The sequence below is a fragment of the Ahaetulla prasina genome, chromosome 3 (genome assembly GCF_028640845.1).
Source record: "Ahaetulla prasina isolate Xishuangbanna chromosome 3, ASM2864084v1, whole genome shotgun sequence".
Classification (NCBI taxonomy): domain Eukaryota; kingdom Metazoa; phylum Chordata; class Lepidosauria; order Squamata; family Colubridae; genus Ahaetulla; species Ahaetulla prasina.
In genome coordinates this window covers 180712322-180734751 of record NC_080541.1, presented here as the reverse complement: position 1 = coordinate 180734751, position 22430 = coordinate 180712322, and the positions used below count along the sequence as shown (strand labels likewise).

Sequence of the window (22430 nt, the reverse complement as noted above, 5' to 3'; positions counted from 1 at the left end):
CTTGTAAGAAAAGATTGATAAAAGTGCATGTTGGCCAAAACAAAAACATACAAAAAGCAATCAAACTGGCAAAGGAAATTAAAAACCTATGCCCATACTTCCCTTCACCACAAAGGGATAACATTCTTTTAACAGAATGAATAGTACACAGAGAAAAATCATAATCTGTTCTCCATTGTCCCAGAGTACACGACACAGAACAATGGTTTTAATTCACAAAAACCTAAATTGGAATTGAGTGTTAGGAAAACTGCCTAAAAGTAAGAGCAATTCAACAGTGAAATTAATTATCCAAAGTGGTAGATGTCTGTGGAGATTCTCAGTCATCCAGGTCATGGTTGTCCCAAAGGTGCTTTTTCAAGATGCAAGTGAACTTTCTGGTTTTTCTTTGAACACGTTTCTCTTCTCATCCAAGAAGCTTTTTCAGCACTTAAATGGTAGTGGGTTCCCAGTTCAGAGACTGGATAGCTTTGTTTCCAGAATAAAGAGGTTCCTACCTGGAACAAGGGGTTTGGATTTGATGTCCTAACCCTCAAAATCTATCATAATAATCACGAGTTATGATGTTTCTGGGGAAAGTTGTATTCATTATGAATCTGCCTGGCTCCCTATGGCTTTTTAGGCAGAGGCCATTTCAGGGTATTTGTTTAGCATTTTTTTAAAAATAAAAGATGGTGGGAAGGGCCACATTTATGAATTAATATGAATTAACACCATTTGACTTTAAGATTGATGGGAGAAGCCCACCTCCTTTCCTCTGACCTGGATTGGTAGCTCAAAAATGCCAATGCACCGAGTATGAAGAAGGAACAGCTGCTGAGGCCCTTTTGCTGTCTCAGGAAATCTGACAGCCCTGGGAGCCAGGCTAATGGCTAATTATAAACTCATGCTTGGTGTACTTGTGTCTGGGGGAGGGCAACTGCCAGCCCCGCAGCCCTACACTACACTGAGAAGTTTGGGTCAACTGAAGCAAGAGATTCAGAGCGGGTTTGAGCTTCCCTGGGGCTGGGGAAGGGGTCCTAGCTTTGGGGCAAAGAAGAGGCAGAAGGGACAAGAGAAGTCTGGTTCAAGCAGGCAAGAAGGAGAGTTGTTATGGAGCCCACATCTGCCCAAGAAGATAGCCTGAAGAAGAAGCAGCAGAAGGAAAAGGCTAAGAAAATTGAACTGGAACTTCCCCCCAGGCCACCCCGCTCTTTGCTGTGCCTCACCCTCAAGAACCCAGTGCGGAAGGCTTGCATTGCCATTGTGGAATGGAAGTATCCTTTGGGGGGGAAATATGGGGGTAACTTCTGGAATGATTTGTGCTTGGCCTGGGGCCCAGCAACCAGGTGTAAACAACTGAAACTTGGAGGAAGCAAAGGCAAAGAGGAAAGGCTGAGAAATATTGCTTAAAAATGCAACACTTTTGTGACCACGATCTATAGAGCAAATTCTGTTTATGTTCTCTAGAAATGCAGGGATGGAGTCAGATTAGATGTTGGTCTTTGTCTCTTTTAAGACAGGCACCAACAAGCATTTATGTTGTCCCTGCCTTCAAATGATCTGTAACTCAGGAATTACTATAATAACGTGTATTTACTGATGTTGTAATTTCTCATTTCTCTAAAGCGGTCCTAAACGCTGATTTTGAAATAGAAGACCTGAATGCAGTCGAGATGGTTAATTTGTCTGGCTCCACTGAATTACGCTGAGTTCAGAAATAGCTCCATGTCCCTCCTCAAAAGATTTTATAACTGAGAGGATATAATAGCCGGGGGTCAGAGAATCTTAAGCAGGAAGGTTCTTTACAAAAGCACTATTTTCCCCCTCTAAGGCTGCAGGATAATTTTGTTCTGATTCAAAATCTAATTGATCATCATACACTGTCTTTTTTAAAATTTATGTTCAATTTGATTCATTTGCTTGCATCACATGAGTTATTTTATCCTAGCATTTGTTGAATGGACAAAGCATTCTATGATACGGTTTCTTATTCTCTCCTACTTCTTTGTGTTGGATTATAATCTGGATAAAATGGATTTGTACAGACATATTGCATGAAATGTATCTAGACTAAAGTTAGAAAAATAAGGTATATGGACAGAGGCCTAAATGAGGTGATCTTTCTAGACTCCTGTTGAAGATCATAGTTGTAATCTGAATGTAAAAAACAGATTATCAATCAGAAAAATAATCATACTGGCATGAGTCTCAGAATATAGTGTACATCCAGTAAGCTATTTTAATGAAACAAATGAAATAATATTAATGCAGGTAATCCTCGACTTACAACACTTTGTTTAATGTCCATTCAAAGTTACAACAGCACTGAAAAAAGTGAGTTATGACCATTTTTCACACTTACGACGATTGCAGAATTCCCATGGTCATGTGATCAAAATTCAGATACTGACTCATATTTATGATGGTTGCAGTATCCCAGTGTCATGTGATTCTCTTTTGTAACCTGACAAGCAAAGTCAATGAGAAAGCCAGATTCACTTAACAACCATGTTACTTTTAATAAGTGCAGTGATTCACTTAAAAACTGTGGTCAGAAAGGTCATAAAAAGAGACAAAATTCACTTAACAAATGTTTCACTTAGCAACAGAAATTTTGGGCTCAGTTGTGGTTGTATATCAAGAACTACCTGTATTAATTAATGGATAGACCAGTGATGGCGAACCTTTTTGGCACCAACACCAAAAAGGTCGTACGGAAACATTGCATGCGTGTGTGCTCGTCAGGTCTACACTCCGGAAAAACTGAATTTCTGGGTTCTAACCCGCATGCGCGCCCGATGATCAGCTGGCCATCGTGCATGCGGAGGCCGGTTTTCGGCACTGCTATGCACACAAAGGGATCATGCTCTGGAAAAGCCAAACTTCCAGGTTCTGGCACTGCATACCAGTTTTCGACTCTTCCACGTGCATTAAAGACAGCTGATCATCGCACATGCATGTGCGTCAGAAACCCAGAAGACAAACAGGCAAGGCCACGCATGCCAGGTGACATGGCTTCGCGTGCCACTTTGGGCACGTGTGCCATAGGTTCGCCATCTTGGGGATAGACGAAAGAAAATGAATTTTTATCCTTTCCCTGTCTATATGTTGTGTCTGCGCCTCCAGAGCCAGGCCTCCTGCCAGAAAGTGACTTGGAAAGTGAAGGGGAAGGGCCATCAGGACTTACCTCAGGAGCACTGGCTTCCCTGGCTCAGCTCCCGGAGCCAGAGGCAGGCCAGGTGAAAGAGATGATGAGGCCTCCGTGTTCTGTTTCCCTTCCCCCAATACTCCCAGCAAAGAGTCAGTCAGAGGCCTCCTTTTCTGATTTATTTACATATATATAAATGTCCTGGCCACGTCTACCCACGGGCCTGCCAAATTTCTGGAGATAACAATGAAATTACAGATAAGGCCAGAATTACTCACGAATATATTCTTCCCTCCATTGATACAGTTTGCCCGCGCAAATTCATTGCTTTGTCCAAGACAAAAAACCAGGAAGTCCCGCCTCCTATTTATAGTCTCTGCAGATGTCACTGCATGACAATTATGACTTGGCTTTATCCCAACGCTTCCTCTGCTGCGCGTGCCAGTCACGCCTGCACAGTCTTGCATCACTCCAAAACTGTTCTTGGGGCGTTGCCAAATCAGAAGAAGGCTCCAGGGAATCAGGCTTTGCCGGCCCCTCCTCCTCCCTTTGAGTGGGTGCCAGGGAGGGAAAGGGCTCAAGAGAAGCAGGGCTTGCCAGGTCTTCTCCCTCACTTTCTGAATCATCCGAGTCCAGGAGTCCGGGTCCAGGAACCTGGGTCACAACACTATCCCTCACCGCAGGGCCCTTCCCCTGGGGCTGACGATCAGGATGCGGTCGGGCTGGGTTCTGCTCATGGAAGGCCTGCACCAGGTCAGGGGCATGAACATCGGAGGCATCTACCCAGGAGAAATCAGTCCCGTATCCCTTCCACGCGATCAAATATTGGAAACGACCCTTCAGCCAGCGGGAGTCTCATACGCTGTGGACTTCGTATTCCTCCGACCCGTCCTCGGCGACAGTGACGGGTGCTGTTGGGCACCGAAGGGGACTCGGTGTGGCCTCAGGAACCAGAAGGGACCGGTGAAAAACGGGGTGGATCCGTATGGATCGTGGCAGGGTCAGTCGGTAGGCTACCGGGTTGATGACTGCCTCGACAGGGAACGGGCCGATGAATCGGTGGTCCAACTTCTTTACCGGTCGGTCGGACGGGAGGTATTTGGTGGAGAGCCACACCCGGTCTCCAACTGCCAGCGGGGGCGTTGCCCGTCGGGAGCGGTCGGCGGACCGCTTGTAGTCCTCCTTTGCCCGATTCAGCTGCTGGCGTACCAACTGTTGGACCGCATGCAATTCCGTCAGGAAGGTCTGCGTTTGGGAACAGGAGAGTCGGTGGTGCCAGAGGAAGAGCCGCGGATGGTACCCCACATTGGCAAAGAACGGGTCATCTGAGTAGAGGTGTGCTGAGAGTTGTTAAAAGCAAACTCCGCCAGGACAGGTAATCGGCCCAGTTGTCCTGTTGCTGGTTGATGAAGCAACGGAGATACTGTTCCAGTATACCGATGACCTTCTCTGTACCCCCGTCGGTCTCCGGATGGTGCGATGACGACAGACACACCTGCACCTCCAACGCGGCCATCAGGCTCTTCCAGAAGCGAGCTGTGAACTGAACTCCGCGGTCCGAAACCACCCTGTCCGGTAGACCATGGAGGCGGAAGATGTGCTGCAGAAAGAGACGGGCCGTTTTTGCGGCTGTGGGCAGTCCGCGGCATGGGATGAAGTGTGCCATCTTGGTGAGCATGTCCACCACCACCAGCACCGTGGTGAACCCAGAGGACGGCGGCAGGTCCGTCAGGAAGTCCATGGAGATCGCCCCCCAGGGTCTGTCGGATGTTGGCAAGGGTTGGAGGAGCCCGGGAGGGGCCCCCATGGCGGCCTTGGCTAGCCGGCACGGTACGCAGGATGTCACGTAGGCATGTACATCATGCCGCACTCGGGGCCACCAAAAGGTCCGTGTCACCAGGTGGAGGGTCTTGAAGAACCCAAAATGTCCTGCTGCAGGGTTGTCGTGGCACTGGGTCATGATGAGGGCTCGGAGTGGTCCTGTGGGCACATATAATCGCCCCCAAAACTTGAGTAAGTCCTCCTCCAAGGTCCAAGGAGACGCGGGGCCCACCTCCGCTCTCCTTTGCTGCGACCAGGCGTCCTGGCGCTGCGCCTCTTGCACCTGGGCCCGCAAGTCCACTGGCTCCCGTGCTGCGGCCAAGGCTTCTGCCGGCAGCACTGTCCGTGGAGGAAGGGGGTCTTTGGCGCAGAGGTACTCTGGCTTGCGGGACAGGGCATCCACCCTCCGGTTGTGACCGCTGGGAATGTAGGTTACGCGGAAGTTGAACCGGGCAAAAAACAACGACCACCGGATCTGCCGCTGGTTCAACTTCCGAGCTGTGGTGAGGTGCTCGAGATTCCGATGGTCCGTTCGGACCTCCACCTGATGTTGGGCCCCCTCCAGATGGTGTCGCCAAGCCTCGAATGCAGCCTTGATAGCCAGCAACTCTTTTTCCCAGATGGTGTAGTTGCGCTCGGAAGGATTGAGTTTCCGGGAGTAGTAAGCGCAAGGAAAAAGTGTGCCGCCATTCGTCGGAGCCTGTAGCAGCACCCCTCCCAGAGCCACATTGGACGCGTCCGTTTCCACCACAAAAGGCTGAAGCGGGTCGGGATGCCTCAGGACGGGTTCCGTGACGAAGGCTTTCTTGAGGGCGGTGAATGCTTCTTGCTGTGGGGGACCCTACCGGAACGCAACCTTCTTCCTGAGGAGCTGGGTAAGTGGAGCCGTCAGTGTGGCGAAGCCCGGGATGAAGGTCCGGTAGTAGTTGGCGAAGCCCAGCAGGCGCTGAACATCCTTCACCCGACGAGGGGCTTCCCAGCTACACAAAGCTTCTACTTTGCATGGGTCCATGGCTATGCCCTCGGACGAGATGATATGCCTGTAAGAGCCAATATGTAGGTCTAAAGCAACCTGGGAAATAAAGATGATGCCGAAAGTAAAGTGGTGCTGTGTTCTAAAATTTACTGAACAGTGAGGGAGAAAATGTAGCTATTCTTAAATGAGGTATACAGGTACATAGCCAGTATACACTGGGGCATGAGGTTGCCTATTTCTGCTAGACTAATTTGAAATGCTTCAAGTAGTTCAAGAGGGCTATGCAAGTATTTTAAAAGTACAAGTAGTCCTCAATTTATGACCATAATTGAGCCCAAAATTTCTTTTGCTAAGTGAGACACTTGTTAAGTAGGTTTTGCTCCCTCATTTGTTAAGTGAATCACTGCAGTTGCTAAGCTAGCAACAAGGTTGTTACATTCGGGCAATAACGAGGCAGGAGACCAGATGAGTGACAACAGCTCTTTAGTTTATAGTGAACCCAGCAGCGAACAACAGACAAACCCCTCTTTATATACAGTTCAGTCGGGGGCAACAGCCAATCAGCAACGTGCTATTTCCCGCTCTAATTTCCCTCCAAAATTCTTAAAGATACATTACACTCCTTCCCTCCCAGAAAACATTTTACCCCTATTTACATGAAATTAGCATCTTATTTCTCTACGTAGTTGCGCAAGTAGACTGGGCGTCTCCTAACTCTTTCGGACCTGCTCAATTCATTCTCTGGGAGTGAGTCGAGCTGGCCGGAGGGACTGTTTGTTCCTCTCAGCTCCTCCTCCAGGCCATCCGGCCCTGGATTATTTGCAGACTCGTTCCTGCTCTCTTCAGGAGGGACCGGTTGGTGTCGCTGGACCTCATCGCAGTCAGATAAGTCCCGCGTTTGCCCCGGGTTTGAGTCAGCTGTGGATTCAAACATTGCATAGTCAGGGCCTGTTTCTGGACTTGTGATTGTTCGTTTTCTTAATTGATCTATGTGGCGCTTCCAAATCCGGCCATCCTTTGTCTCTACCCGATATGATTTGGGTCCGGTTGTTTCAAGGATTGTCCCCTTTACCCAATTTGGGCCTTCCCCGTAATTGTGTGCCCATACTGGACTTCCCACTGTCATTTCTCTTGTTTTACCGTTTGTCCCTTTGTACCCGTCTGGGGTGTAGTTTGGGTTTAACCGGTCTAATGGGCACCTCAGCTTCCTGCCCATCAGTAGTTCTGCTGGGCTGCGGCCAGTGGCTACACAGGGGGTTCTGTGTTGCACTGCGAGGAAGGTGTCAATTTTTAATTGCCAATCGCCTGGCCTGATTCGGGACAATGCTTCTTTTGCACTTCGTACGAAACGTTCTGCAAGGCCGTTCGTCGCAGGGTGGAACGGCGCCGAGAGGACATGTCTGATGCCCTCTTCGGCCAAGTACCCTTCAAACAGGGTCGCTGTGAATTGAGGGCCGTTGTCGGAGACTAGGGTGTCTGGTAACCCGTGGGTTACAAATAGGCGCCGCAGGACTGGGATTACGGCCTCGGCTGTCATGGATCTCATAAGAATGATTTCCAGCCATTTGGAATAGGCATCGACTACCACTAGGAATGTTTGCCCGTGGAAAGGGCTGGCAAAATCGATGTGGATCCTAGACCATGGGTCCTGGGGTCTCTCCCACTCCCGAATTGGGGCCGTTGGTGGTAGTGGTCTGGACTCCTGGCAGGCTTGGCATTTTCCTACCCTATCGCTAATCTCCTTGTCCATCAAAGGCCACCACACATAGCTCCTTGCTAAACCCTTCATTCTCACTATCCCAGGGTGGCCCTCGTGCAGGAGTTCCAAGACTTTTTTCCGCAATTTCTCCGGGATTACCACTCTATCCCCCCAGAGCAGACACCCTCCTTGAGCCGACAATTCCCCGCGTTTCTTTACATATTCCTTAAACCTCTCGCCCGGCGCAGCGGGCCATCCTCTTTGTACCCAACCCATTACAGTTCTTATTGTAATGTCCTTGTAAGAAGCCCGAGCCACCTCCTTGGAAGTGACTGGACCCGAGTCCAAAGAGTCAATTAGCAGGACGGGTGCGCCCGGAGTGGGGTCTTCGATAGTCTCTGGTAGTGGGCATCTGCTCAAAGCGTCTGCATGCCCTAACTCTTTTCCTGGCCGATGCAACAATTTGTACGAATACGCAGCCAGAAAGATAGTCCATCGGGTCAGTCTAGGCAAAAGTGCCGCGGGCGTTGGGCGGTCGCCTGCCAACAGGCCCAGTAGGGGTCTATGGTCTGTGACTATTTCGAAATCACGGCCAAATACATATTCATGGAACTTCTTTACCCCTGAAACTATGGCCAAGGCTTCTCTATCCAGCTGACTATAGTTTTTTTCAGCCGATGACATTGTTCGGGAGTAAAATGCTATAGGGGCTTCTGTGCCATTTGGCAACCTGTGGCTGAGCACAGCCCCCACCCCGTAGGGAGACGCATCACAAACTAACACCAATGGCAGCGTGCCATTGTATTGAATCAGTAAACTATCGCTAGACAGAAGGTTTTTTACTGCTTCGAATGCCCTAGCTTCCGCCTTTCCCCAAGACCACACAGCTGTCTTCGTTAGTAATTTGTGGAGCGGTTCGGCTATAGTCACCTTATTTTTCAAAAATACCGCGTAAAAGTTGACCAGACCTAAGAACGCCTGTAACTCTGTTTTGTTTTGGGGAGCTGGGGCCTTCCTGATTGCCCTAACCTTGCTTTCTGTGGGGTGGATTCCTTCCTTGTCTATCCGATAGCCCAGGAATTCCACGGATCCTACCCCTATCTGGCATTTATTTAGTTTGACTTTGAGACCGGCGGACCGGAAAATGCCCAGAACTTTTCTCAACCGTACCCCTAATTCTTCTAGATTTTCGGCGGATACCAGTACGTCATCAAAGTACGGTACCACCCCGGGGAGTCCCTGCAATAGCCGCTCCATTAGGTTCTGAAATAACCCTGGAGCCACACTAACCCCAAACTGTAACCGGGTGCATTTAAAAGCACCCCTGTGCGTTACGATCATTTGTGCTTCGGCCGTGTTGCTATCTACGGGTAACTGCTGATAAGCTTGGGCCAAATCTAGCTTGGCGAAGACCTGGCCGTGCCCCAAAGAGTGCAGTAAGTGTTGTACTACTGGGACGGGGTAGGCACTCTTCTGCAACGCTTTATTAAGCGTTGCCTTGTAGTCAGCACAAATCCGGACCGACCCGTCTGGTTTGATCAGGGTGACTATGGGTGTCTCCCACTTTGCATGGTCAACTGGCACTAGTATTCCCTGGCTTACTAGTTTGTCCAGCTCCCGGTCAATTTTGGGCTTCAGGGCGAACGGGACCCTCCTAGCCTTTAAACGGGTCGGGGCAACCTGTGGGTCAAGGTTATCCGCCGTGCATTTCATCAGCCGAGAGCCCAGGGTAGGGGTGGGGGGGTGGCGGTTGTGATTAGAGAGAGTCTGGAGCCGAGGGAGACCACTGTACCTCAGATTGTCGGGTGTGAATCCCTCCTTGTGAAGTGGGGCCATAGATGTCAGATGGGCTTGCTGGTCGCGTATCTGGCTCCTTGCTACGTGACAGCTGCCCTGCCCGAGCTCCTGGAGGTGCTTGCTGGGGTGGCAGTTGAAAACCCCAGACTTTTAGTCATGGGGGACTTTAACTTGCCTTCTTCCGGCTCGTCATCGACAGCAGCTCGGGAGTTCACGGCTTCCATGATGGCCTTGGACCTGACGCAAGTAGTTGATGGCCCTACCCACACTGGGGGTGGTATACTCGATTTGATTTTTGTCTCTGGTCAGTGGTTGAGAGATCTGGACTTAAAGGAAATAGTCATCAAACCTTTGTCATGGTCAGATCACTCTCTCCTTCGCCTAGACTTTCTGACCGCCACCCAACACCGCAGGGAGACGGAGCCGATGCGTTGGTTCCGTCCCAGGCGCCTGATGGACCCGGAGAGGTTCCGGACGGAGCTTGGGCCATTCCCTGAGGGTCTGGCTCACGGCACGTCTGAGGAACTTGTTGCGGCCTGGGAACGGGCCGCGGCGGGGGCCTTAGATCGTGTCGTGCCTTTGCGGCCTCTGACCCGGCGCAGGTCCCAACCGGCTCCCTGGTTCTCCGAGGCTGAGGGGATGAAGCGCCAGAGAAGACGCCTAGAGAGTTCCTGGAGGTCTAGCCGTTCAGAGGCTGATCGGACACTAGTGAAGTCCTATACAAGGACTTACCTAGTGGCATTGAGGGAAGCGAGGCGTTGCTCGCCTCCTCCTCATTGCGTCGGCAGATAACCGCCCAGCCGCCCTGTTCCGGGTGACTCGTTCCCTTCTTCACCAGGGGGAGCGGGATGACCCGCTGCAGGGACGTGCTGAGGAGTTTAACGGTTATCTATACGATAAAATCGTTCAGCTTCGGGACGGGTTGGACCAAGATTGCGGTGACTCAGGTGAGGCGTCCGAGGGTGGTCTTGGTGACATTGTCTGGGATGAGTTTGACCCTGTGGCTCCCGAGGACATGGACAGGTTGTTGGGTAGACTGAATGCCACCACGTGTTTACTGGACCCGTGCCCCTCCTGGCTGGTGCTGGCCACTCAGGAGGTGACACGAGGCTGGCTCCAGGCGATTACGATCGCTTCTTTGGTGGAGGGCGTCTTTCCGGCCGCCTTGAAAGAGGCGGTGGTGAGACCCCTCCTTAAGAAGCCTTCCCTGGACCCGGCTGTTTTAGGTAATTATCGTCCGGTCTCCAACCTTCGCTTCGCGGCGAAGGTTGTAGAGAGTATGGTGGCATATCAGTTTCCCCTGCACCTGGATGAAACCGTCTATCTAGACCCGTTCCAGTCCGGTTTCCGGCCCGGTTACAGAGACGGCTTTGGTCGCGTTGGTGGATGATCTCTGGAGGGCCAGGGATAGGGGTTGTTCCTCTGCCCTGGTCCTATTAGACCTCTCAGCGGCTTTCGATACCATCGACCATGGTATCCTGCTGCGCCGGCTGGAGGGATTGGGAGTGGGAGGCACCGTTTATCGGTGGTTCTCCTCCTATCTCTCCGACCGGCCGCAGTCGGTGTTGACAGGGGGGCAGAGGTCGGCCCGAGGCGCCTCACTTGTGGGGTGCCGCGGGGTCGATCCTCGCCTTCTGTTCTTTATCTACATGAAGCCGCTGGGTGAGATCATCAGTGGTTTCGGCGTGAGGTATCAGCTGTATGCGGATGACACCCAGCTGTACCTTTCCACGCGGACCACCCCAACGGCTATCAAGTGCTGTCCCGATGTCTGGAGGCTGTACGGGTCTGGATGGGGAGAAACAGGCTCAAGCTCAATCCCTCCAAGACAGAGTGGCTGTGGATGCCGGCATCCCGGTACAGTCAGCTAAATCCGCGGCTGACCATCGGTGGCGAGTCATTGGCCCCGATGGAGGGGGTGCGCAACTTAGGCGTCCTCCTGGATGGACGGCTGTCTTTGGAAGATCATTTGACGGCCGTCTCCAGGAGAGCGTTTTACCAGGTTCGCCTGGTGCGCCAGTTGCGCCCCTTTCTGGACCGAGATGCCCTGTGCACAGTCACCCACGCACTCGTGACGTCTCGCCTGGATTACTGCAATGCTCTCTACATGGGGCTCCCCTTGAAGGGCATCCGGAGGCTGCAGTTAGTCCAGAATGCGGCTGCGCGGGTGATAGAGGGAGCCCCTCGTGGCTCCCGTATAACACCATCCTCGCAGACTGCACTGGCTACCTGTGGCCTTCCGGGTGCGCTTCAAGGTTTTGGTGACCACCTTTAAAGCGCTCCATGGCATAGGGCCGGGTTATCTACGGGACCGCCTACTGCTACCGAATACCTCTCACCGACCCGTGCGCTCTCACAGAGAGGGACTCCTCAGGGTGCCGTCAGCGAGGCAATGTCGTCTGGCGACGCCCAGGGGAAGGGCCTTCTCCGTGGGGGCTCCCACCCTCTGGAATGAACTGCCCCCAGGACTTCGTCAGCTTCCGGACCTTCGGACCTTCCGCCGCGAGCTTAAAACATACCTATTTAACTGCGCAGGACTGAGTTAGTTTTTAGTTTGTGGGTTTTAACTTGGGTTTTAATTTTTTATATTTTTTAATTATTAGGCTTTTGAATAAGTTTTTAAATTGTTTTTAGAATTGTATTTATTGCTTTTAAATGCCTGTAAACCGCCCTGAATCCTTTGGGAGATAGGGCGGTATATAAATATAAACAATAAATAAATAAATAAAATAAATAAAGGAGATCGGGGTCCCCTCGTACTTGCCCAAACAGTCTTTGAAGACGTCCCCGAACTCCTTCATTAGTGCGTCTTTTAGGTTGACGTTGTTTCGGAAGACTCCGGTCACTCCCATGCCCAATGTCCGGAACCAATCCAGTCCCAACAAGCTCGGCAAGGTTCCGTCGACCACGGTGATGGGCAGGGTCTTGTTGTGTTGTCCATACTTGACTTGGACGGACGTTACCCCTCGGACGGGGATGCGATTTCCTTGGTAATCTTGTACCCTTAGTTTCTGTGGTTGCAGCTTGCGCTTCGCGACGGCTGGCAAACGTTTCACGAGAGTGTCCCAGGACATGATCGTGATCGATGAACCGGTGTCCACTTCCATTCGGCACGGCACCCCTTCAATGTGCGTTTTAGTGAAAATCTTTTTTTCAAGGCGCGTGGCGGCTTGGCCTATTCTCACGGCAGTCTGATTAAGTTTCGCGCCTTTTTTGAATCGACCAATCATGGGCCTCTTCGTTGTTCCCGCGCTCTGATTGGTCGGTTTGAATTTTTGGCGGGAAGGTTGGGGCGCTCGACAGGCCTGTGCTATGTGCCCCTTCCTTTCGCACCGCCGACAAGTCGCATCCTTAAATTTGCAGTCTTGTCGTTTGTGTTGTCCCCCGCAACTCGCGCATTCGTCCCGGTCGTCTTTCCTTGGCCTCCCGGTGTGGAAGACTTCTTCCTCTTCCTCGCCGTCCTCTTCGGCCTGGACTTCCTCATTGTGGACCGGGGTTGTTTTCGCCCCAGTCCCCTGCGCGATCGGTGTTTGCAGGGTTTCTGCCGCTTGGGTGGACATCTCGTGAGCCCTGGCCTCGTCCAAGGCGACGGCCAGTGTTAGGTTGCTTCTGGACAGCAGCCGCCATCGCAATCGGATGTCTCTGACCCCGCAGATGAGTTGGTCGAGTAATGCGTCTTCCAAGTCTCGATATTCGCAATGGTTAGCGGCTTTTCTCAGCGCTGCCATGTACTCGCGAATCGATTCGCCCTCTCGTTGCATCCGTTGCCGCAATTCGAACCTTTGAACAAATTTTGAGGGCGTCGGTGCGTAGTGAGCCCGAAGGGCGGTCTGCAGGGTTTGCCACGGTACCGACTGTACCGGCGTTGGCTCCGAAAGCGACTCTGCGGTGTCGAAAACTTCCGAACCGCAGTGGCTTAGGAAGTATGCTCTCTTCCTGTTGTCGGAGACCCCCTGTAGTTCGTTTGCTTCGAGGAAACACTCGAAACGAGCCATGTATGATCCCCATTTTTCTTTGGCTGGGTCGAATGGCGCCGGCGGTGTATAGCTGGACATCGTTGCTATCCGCCCTTATTTTGCTGGGTTCGTTCCTGGCGCTCTTTTGCCTCGAGATCCCACCTTCGTCGCCAGTGTTACATTCGGGCAATAACGAGGCAGGAGACCAGATGAGTGACAACAGCTCTTTAGTTTATAGTGAACCCAGCAGCGAACAACAGACAAACCCCTCTTTATATACAGTTCAGTCGGGGGCAACAGCCAATCAGCAACGTGCTATTTCCTGCTCTAATTTCCCTCCAAAATTCTTAAAGATACATTACAACGGTTGTTAAGTGAATCTGGCTTCCCCATTGACTTTGCTTGTCAGAAGGTCTCAAAAGATGATTACATGATCCTGGGACACTGCAACCGCCATAACTATGAAACAATTGCCAAGCTGACATGACCATGAGGATGCTGAAATGGTCATAACAATGAAAAATGGTCATAAGTCATTTTTTGTAGTAGCGTTTTAACTTTGAATGGTCACTAAATGAACTAATAATAATAATAATAATAATAATAATAATAATAATAATAATAATAATAATAATAATAATAATAATAATAATAATAATTTAATTTTTATACTGCCCTTCTCCCGAAGGACTCAGGGCGGTGAACAGGCAGATAAAATGATACAATACATTACAATAAAAACACTATTTAAAAAACTTACTCAATAAAGCCTAAATTTAAAATACAGTACAAAATATAAAATAAACCCCAATAAAATCCCTGTTTAAAAACCCTATTAAGCCAGTCCTGCTCGAAAGAATAGATATGTTTTAAGCTCGCGGCGAAAGGTCTGTTGTAAGTCGACGACTACCTCTACCTACTGTCTTCTGCAGGTATCTTTTTGCTCAGTCTACAAATCCTGTAATATCAATCAACTACTAGTAATCCTGTTGCATATCTTGATTTGAATTCAGCCATATCACATGCCTGAAACTGTGGGCAGAAATTTTGGGACTTAACCAAAAGAGAGCAGGAGTACTAATGCAAGATCTTTGAAATAATTTGACAGCTCAACAAATATTCTTTTTGCCTGTAGGATTATATTTCTGTGGAAATATAAGAGATTAACCAAATATTATCCAGGGAATTCTAAATGGAATCCAGTGATGTTTGTCTTTAGGATCAACCAGAAGAGCAGATGCAAATACTATAAACCTTGGAAAGGCAAGACAATAGCCTGATAAATGCCTTGTCTGGAGCCCTGTCTCAAAGTATTTGTGCATCTCACACACACACCAGCTGTATATGCCTCGTTTCTCTCTTTATCACAGGTGCTTGGTGCTTTCACTGTCCATCATTTTACTAATTAACTCTAACACATCTCTTCTCCTAATTTAGCCATATGGATATAGCGCCTAGTCTTCATTCTTTATGCAAGCAATCAGTTTGCACTGAATGTAGAATCTAATTTTAGAGCTCATTTGGTGGGTACAATATTGCCTCTTTTAAAGGGAGGTGCACCCCAATTCCTTTGGTTTTGGTCACTGACGGTTTGAATTTTTGGAGAGGGACTCCAATTTATAAACTGAGTTGAATTGAAAATATATATATTACATACAACATGGCAATAATTTTAGTGTTCACATTTTGTAAGGTTTCTTCTTACAAACTATTTATTTCTTATGTAAATGAACAATTGCTTCTTCCCCAGGCTAATGCAAATGCTATTTCTCACCTTCGTATTTTCAATTTCTGTTTGACTTTCCTTGTTTCTCTAAGGTCCAGTTTATAGTATTGAACTTGGTAAGAATAAATCAGAAAATCTGAGACCAGAACAATAATTTATGTTCTATATGTTGATCTATCCATCCATTTGTGGCAATGTCCTTCTAATGCTTATTCCATTTTTCTTCCTTTCTTATTTTTTTTGTCAATCAATTCCTTTCCTTGCCATTGTTTGTGTTTTATTTAATCAGCATTTTCAGGATTCGCTAGAACATAAATTATTTTCTTATCCTTCAAAGGTCAGTTGCTTATTCTTTCTCAGGCTCTTTTGTTATTGAAGCATAATATTTCTTATTGAGGAAAATATATTTCATATTACTTAAAAGTAAAAAGTTCCTTAAATTAAGCTCCTGATGCCTACATGAACCCATCCGTGTAATTTCATGAAAACAGTGATTTCCTATCATAGACTTGCAAGATTTCTAGCCAATGCCAATGAGCCTGGGATTTCTGTGTGGTCTCCCTTAATTCATGTATGTGTATATCTATGTCTATGTCTATGTGTACACACACACACACAGATATATACATATATGTGTGTGTGTGTGTTTGTGTGTGTGTATGTGTGTGTGTGCGTGTGCGTGTGTCCACAGATAGTTCTCAACTTATAGCAGTCCATTTAGTGACCATTCAAAGTTGCAACACACTGAAATAAGTGACTTATGACTGTTTTTCAGAGTTACGACTTTTGCAGATCCCCATAATCATGTGTTCAAGATTCAGATGTTTGTCACCTGGTTCATATTTTTGACCATTGCTGTCTCCCAAGGTCATGTGATCACCTTTTGTTACCTTCTGACAAGCAAAGTTAATGGGGAAACCAGATTCACTTAACAACTGGATTACTAACTTATCAACTGCATTGATTCACTTAACAACTGTGGCAAGAAAATGGGGCAAAACTCACTTAACAAATGTCTCACTTAACAACAGAAATTTTGGGTCCCATTACGGTTATAAGTCGAGGACTACCATATATCTCTATCGCTATATACACACACACACACACATTGAAGTTCTTTTGTTTCATTATTTCTCAATTGTAGAAAAAAAGGAGAGTTTAACTTTTAAATAATAGCCACCTGGCATTCTGAAGCTAAATTAGTTGATCATAGTTTCTGTTTCTGAGTGATTTTTGACATTTCTCTTAGATATTAGTTGCCCACATGGCAACACCATAAGCTGCTATATCTTAGTTTCTCAGAATTTCTCTTTTTTTTCTTCATAGAAAGCTAAATGACACCGAGAGCTGCCTAGAATTAAATAATGAATATTTTCTTGTATATCAAAAAGCAACTATGTAGAGTCATTTTAAATGGAAGAGTTGTGAGGGGGGAAATGCTTATTTAACTATGTCATTTCATGCTTTTAACATCATTTTTATTTAGTCATAATCTGATGCTTAACTATGAATCTATCAGTCATAATCTTGCTGGCTGAGATTGTTTGGAGTCACAGTCAGAACATTTGTGGAAAGCAACCACCACATATTATAACTGTGACAACAGCTACGGTATTAAGCAAAGTTAGACTCACATTTGAGAATGCACTGAAGCTGTGTCAGTCACCATTTCATTTATGGTTGGATTCGTCTCAATATTTACCATGTGTACTTACGTTATTATATACCCAGTCTGTGCACCATGTTGAGTCTCTGGGGTAGGAATGAGTTTTTAACCTCTTTGATGTGGATAGAAAGCACATTTATCACCCGTAAAGCCAAGAGTTCTCTCATGACAAACAGAAAAGGGGACAGTGAAATGTTTGTGAGAGTAAGAGAGAATTAGAGGAAGCCTTTTGCATCAGGTTACATTATATGCATCTCAAAGACCCTGACATGCCTGCAGCTAATAAACTATGTCACAGTCAGAAAATGTTTTATCATAGATTAGATATTGCTTTTGCTCCAGCCAGGAAAGTAACCTTTCAGACTGTTGCCAGAATAGAGTGTGTTGGGTTCCAGTGTAGCCAAGGATCATCATACCTCTGAGTGCTAACTAGGGCACTCTTTCCACAATATCATTTTCACAATACATTATATATAATTTAATTTAAAGATAGTTTAAAACAAAAGCCAATTAAATACCTTAGCTCTTAATTGGATAATCCCTTGCAAAGCTAAGCAGGGTAAAACAGGATTATAATTTGGATGGGAGAACCACTAAAAAACTCCCAGCTGCAGACCAGACTGGGGAGTTCCCAAAACATCCTGGGGAAAAAATCAATGGCAACTGACTTATGTATGGTTGCCAAGGAAACTATATGGTTGTGTCTGTCAAGTCACCAGCAGTTGAGTTCAATTCAAGTTAATCTTCATTTTTTTACCAAAATATGGAAAAAGAAAAGAGTTTTATGCAATAGTGTTCAACAGAGAATACTGCTATACAGCTAGTCCTCAACTTACAACCATAATGGAGCCCAAAATTTCTGTTGATAAGAAATTTGTTAAGCGAATTTGCTCCATTTTATGAGTTTTCTCACCTCATTTGTTAAGTGAATCCCTGCAGTTCTTAAATTAGGCACAAGGCTGTTAAGTGAATTTGGCTTCCCCACTGACTTTGCTTGTCAGAAGGTCACAAAAGGAGATCACGTGAGTCCGGGACATTGCAACCATCATAAATGTGAGTCAATTGCCAGGTTTCTGAATGTAAATCACATGACCATGGGGATGCTGCAAAGGTCATAAGTGTGAAATATGGTCATAAATCCATTTTTTTCCAGTGCCGTTATAATTTTTAATGGTCACTAAATGAACTGTTGTAAGTCAAGGACTACCTCTACTTGCAGTCTTCTGCATGTGTCTTTTTGCTCAGTCTACAAATCCTCATTAAATTAGTGTTTATTATCAGCCAACATAGTTATAGTCTAACATGCATGCCAAAGTAGACTTTTGCACCCATTCTTTCATCCAAATATTTGAAGTACAGTTCCCAGAATCCTCAGCAAGAATGGCTGACTTAAGTGGTAAGCACTAGGATGTGGAAAGATGGACTAACATATCATTATTGTTTCTATTATTTATTGTTGTTCCTATTATTACAGTCTTTGCCATAAACTATACAATCTAACCCAATGTTCCTTAACAAGCATCTTTAGGCCCTTTGAGACCATCATCCTATTAACTATCTTTGCCAACTGTATTGCTCTGGCTATCTATCTGCCCATGCCTGAAGATGATACCAACAAAATGAATTCCAGACTTGTAAGTCACTCCAATTTCTTTTACTTGCTTTTTTTTGCCATTGTTAACCTATTCAGAGCATGCTAGCTAAAGAATTCTGGGAGTTGAAGTCCACACATGTTAAAGTTGCTAAGGTTGAAAACCCTGCTTAAAGTGTGCTGGAGAACAGACTACTGTATTTCTTTGGAGCAGGGCAAAATATAATGGTATTTTCTTTTCACTAGCAGAGAAGGAAACAGGTTTAAATGTTGATGTTTGAACTGTGTATCAGTAAAAACTGAAGGAAAGCTTGGGGGCTTTCTAAAGAGTTTTTGTGTTTATTTTTTAAATGTGTCATAGTAACTAGGGATACTGGTTTCAGAGGATGTATGAATTTGTGTAGTTGTGTGCAAATTTGTGACAGAGAGGGACATTTTTTTATGCCCCCCCTTTTTTTTTTACTTAGGATAGGAGTAAACTATCTTAAGGGACGTAGTGGTTCAGTGGCTAAGACGCTGAGCTTGTCGATTGAAAGGTCGGCAGTTCAGCGGTTCGAATCCCTAGTGCCGCATAACTGGGTGAGCTCCTGTTACTTGTCCCAACTCCTGCCAACCTAGCAGTTCGAAAGCACATAAAAAATGCAAGTAGAAAAATAGGGACCACCTTTGGTGGGAAGATAACAGCATTCCATACGCCTTTGGCGTTTAGTCATGCTAAGTCATGCTAAGTCATGCTTAGTCCCAGCTCCTGCCAACCTAGCAGTTCGAAAGCACGTAAAAATGCAAGTAGAAAAATAGGGACCACCTTTGGTGGGAAGGTAACAGCATTCCATGCGCCTTTGGCATTTAGTCATGCTGGCCACATGACCACGGAGACATCTGGACAGCGCTGGCTCTTCGGCTTTGAAATGGAAATGAGCACCGCCCCCTAGAGTCGGGAACAATTAGCACATATGTGCGAGGGAAACCTTTACCTTTACCTTAAACCATCTTAGGTACAAAATGACTTGTCCAAAGATCCATGGGACTTTATTCTTGTATAGCTTTGGGGTTGGGGGAGCATTGGTGGTTTTACTATCTTCAGTAGTGTTCATTGTCCCTTGATTCCATCCTTCCTTTGTTCAATAGCATTTGGGAGCAAGTGTGCAGACACTTTATGTAACAGCTTGCATACTTTTTTTTTGAATTGCAAAATAGGCTAATGTTTTTCACTTGGAAATGTGTTGTAAATGTGTTGTGTGGGTTTTTTTCTGCTTATCTTCTCATCTTTCCTATTCAGTATAGAAATAACATTTTTCCTAGGTATATACAGAGAGGGGGAAGTTACCTCTAAATGTAGACTGAAAAAGAGAAACCTGGTTGAATTCTACCAGATGGGGAGATTTAATTTGGGAGATTTAATGAAAGGGAGTCTTGCATTTGGCTTGTCATGCTGAAAACTATATGTCAACTTATCTCTCACTGTCCTTGGCATTAAAATAAGCTTTTTGTTAAAATTGAGCAGTGGGGCCTAATTTTCTGTGCCATATCGAATTCTGGAAGGATGGAAGGATGATGCCTTCATATATTTGAGGTGAACTCTTGCTCATATGGCAGTTGTGATTTTGAGACAGGAAAAAGATAAACAGAGCATGTCTAGAGATTACCTCCAAATCAGTGGTGGAATCCAATTTTTTTTACTACCGGTTCTGTGGGCATGGCTTGGTGGGCGTGGTGTGGCTTGGTGGGCATGGCTTGGTGGGCGTGGTAGGGGAGGGATACTGCAAAATCTCCATTCCCACTCCACTCCAGGGGATGGATACTGCAAAATCCCCATTCTCTTCCCACTCTGAGGCCAGCTAGAGGAGGTATTTGCCAGTTCTCTGAACTACTCAAAATTTCTGCTACCGGTTCTCCAAACTGCTCAAAATTTCTGCTACCGGTTCTCCAGAACCTGTCAGAACCTGCTGGATTTCACCCCTGCTACAAATGCTTCTCCATTGGAACACTCTCCTCCCCATATAGTAATCTGTACAAGGTGTGTTCATAGGGCTGGCTATTATAGGTTTTGCTTCAGATATCAGTATATATATTGCAACAGAACTCCGGAAGACTTATATTACAATATTATAAAAGAGCAGCCAAAATATTTGAAATGGGTATAAGGGAGGATGCAATGAAAATACAACAAGGTAGAAAATATGTGAGGCTCCAAATTCAGGCTCTTATATTGACACATTGAAATGGAAAGGTAATGGAAGATTTATTGCAATAAAACATTAGATGGGAACAATTGATGTTGTTCCATCATCACCTTCATCTCAAAGGAAAAAAAAGAAAAGAAAGTAAACATAGTGACATAAATCATACTAAACCAGAACTGTACCATAATTGCCTGGTTTGTGGTCTGTTAATCCAGTGTTTAGAACTTAGCGCTATAAGGACTTAGCACTTTTTAGGAAGAAAATATATTTGCATCTGGTGGCACCCTGTTGATTTTTTAGAAACATTGGAATAGGAAAGAGATGAGCAGACCACAGATGAGCAGTGCACCACTGACCAGCAATGCTGTGCAATCTATTTAAAGGCACAGGGGACCTATTTAAGATCTGTCCACCGACTCATCTGAGAAAGCCAAACTAGGTTGCATGGAGTTCCTGGAAATGCTGACTCAGAGCGTCTAGCAGCTAAGAAGCCATCACAAACTAGAAAAAAAGCCCTCCTTAATTGGAAGAGGAAATAGCAGAGAGGGGGTGGGGAAACCCACTGTCTCATCCTTAACTCTCCCTAATTATTGCCACATTGTGTCTACTTTCTTCTCTTATAATTCTGGTAACAGTCACTCAGGAGATGATTAGATATGACAAGCATCTTCTCTGCCCTTCTGTTAATTCAAACTGTTGAATAGTCAAAGCTACTGTATAATTGACTGTTTTAGCAGATATTTTCCCCCTATCAATTAGTTCAGTAACCTTTTTATTTGTTTATATTTATTGTCAAATTTATACAGCCGCCCAAAACAAGTGACTTCAGAGAGAGTACAACAAAGCTAGGAAATAGTTAGTTAGTGAATGCTAAACAGCAGCCACTATTTTTATTATTATCATTAAAAACATTGCTAGCTGTAAAAATGAAACTAAAAAGAGGAATTATTGGGCAAAGGATTATTAATAATAACAAAGCCATGACAATAATTCACCGGTTCCCTGAAGTCCTCAGAGCTGATGGCACAACCAGGTCTTAAGGAACTTCAGAATGTCAAAAGTAATGAAACCAATCTCACTTCAAGGGAGGGAAGATATTTCATAAAGTGCAAGAGTAGGAAAGGCTTGCTGTCTAGGACTCACCAAATGTAGCTCCCTAGCTAATGGAACCCATGCCCTTTCTTCTGGATCTAGTCTAGTGCAGAGGTGGGTTTCAGCAGGTTCTGACCAGTTCTGGAGAACCAGTAGAGGAAATTTTGAATCATTCGGAGAACTGGTAAATACCACCCCTGACTGGCCCTGACCCCATCAGCTGGGACTCTGCCTCCCGAGTCCCAGCTGATTGGGAGGAAATGGTGATTTTGCAGTAACCTTCCCCTGGAGTGGGGAGGGAATAAAGATTTTACAGTATCCTTTCTCTGCCACGCCCACCAAGCCACACCCACCAAGCCATGCCACACTCACCAAGCCACACCCACAGAACCGGTAGTAAAAATTTTTGAAACCCACCACTGATCTAGTGCGAGAGTAGGTGTAATCGGGGAAGAGCAATCTTTCACATAACTCTGTCACCTTCATGCTGCTCAACAGAGTCAGCTTAAACATCGAGGTAAAACTTGCCTAGCTCTGAAAATGGCCCTGAATTTCATAAGTGTGTGTGTGGCGGGTGGGTGGGTGTGTATTGATTGGGAATTGCAGCTGTAAGAAGCTGAAAGAATCACTTGCAGCACTCTTCAGTGGTTGAAGATGGACTTGGTTTCAGGTTAGCCAGCTACTGTTTCCCTGGGTGACAGCTTCCATATCACAACTTCTTCCATTTCTGTCAGAAATCCACACTGACTCAATATTTTTTTAAAAAAGATGTTGAGGCTCTAAGAAGAGTGCA

General features: G+C 46.3%; 1 protein-coding gene across 2 annotated transcripts in view; it reads left to right on the top strand.

The window, feature by feature from the left end:
• The first annotated feature begins 901 nt into the window (after positions 1-901).
• The window catches only part of CACNA1S (calcium voltage-gated channel subunit alpha1 S), a 95937-nt gene continuing 74408 nt past the window's right edge, over positions 902-22430 (top strand). For both annotated transcript variants that reach the window (XM_058179215.1, XM_058179216.1), the window contains exons 1-2: positions 902-1256; positions 18300-18405. In XM_058179215.1, the coding sequence (XP_058035198.1) occupies positions 1093-1256; positions 18300-18405 (270 nt within the window). In that variant the 5' untranslated portion in view covers positions 902-1092. The remainder of the gene's footprint in view (positions 1257-18299; positions 18406-22430) is intronic.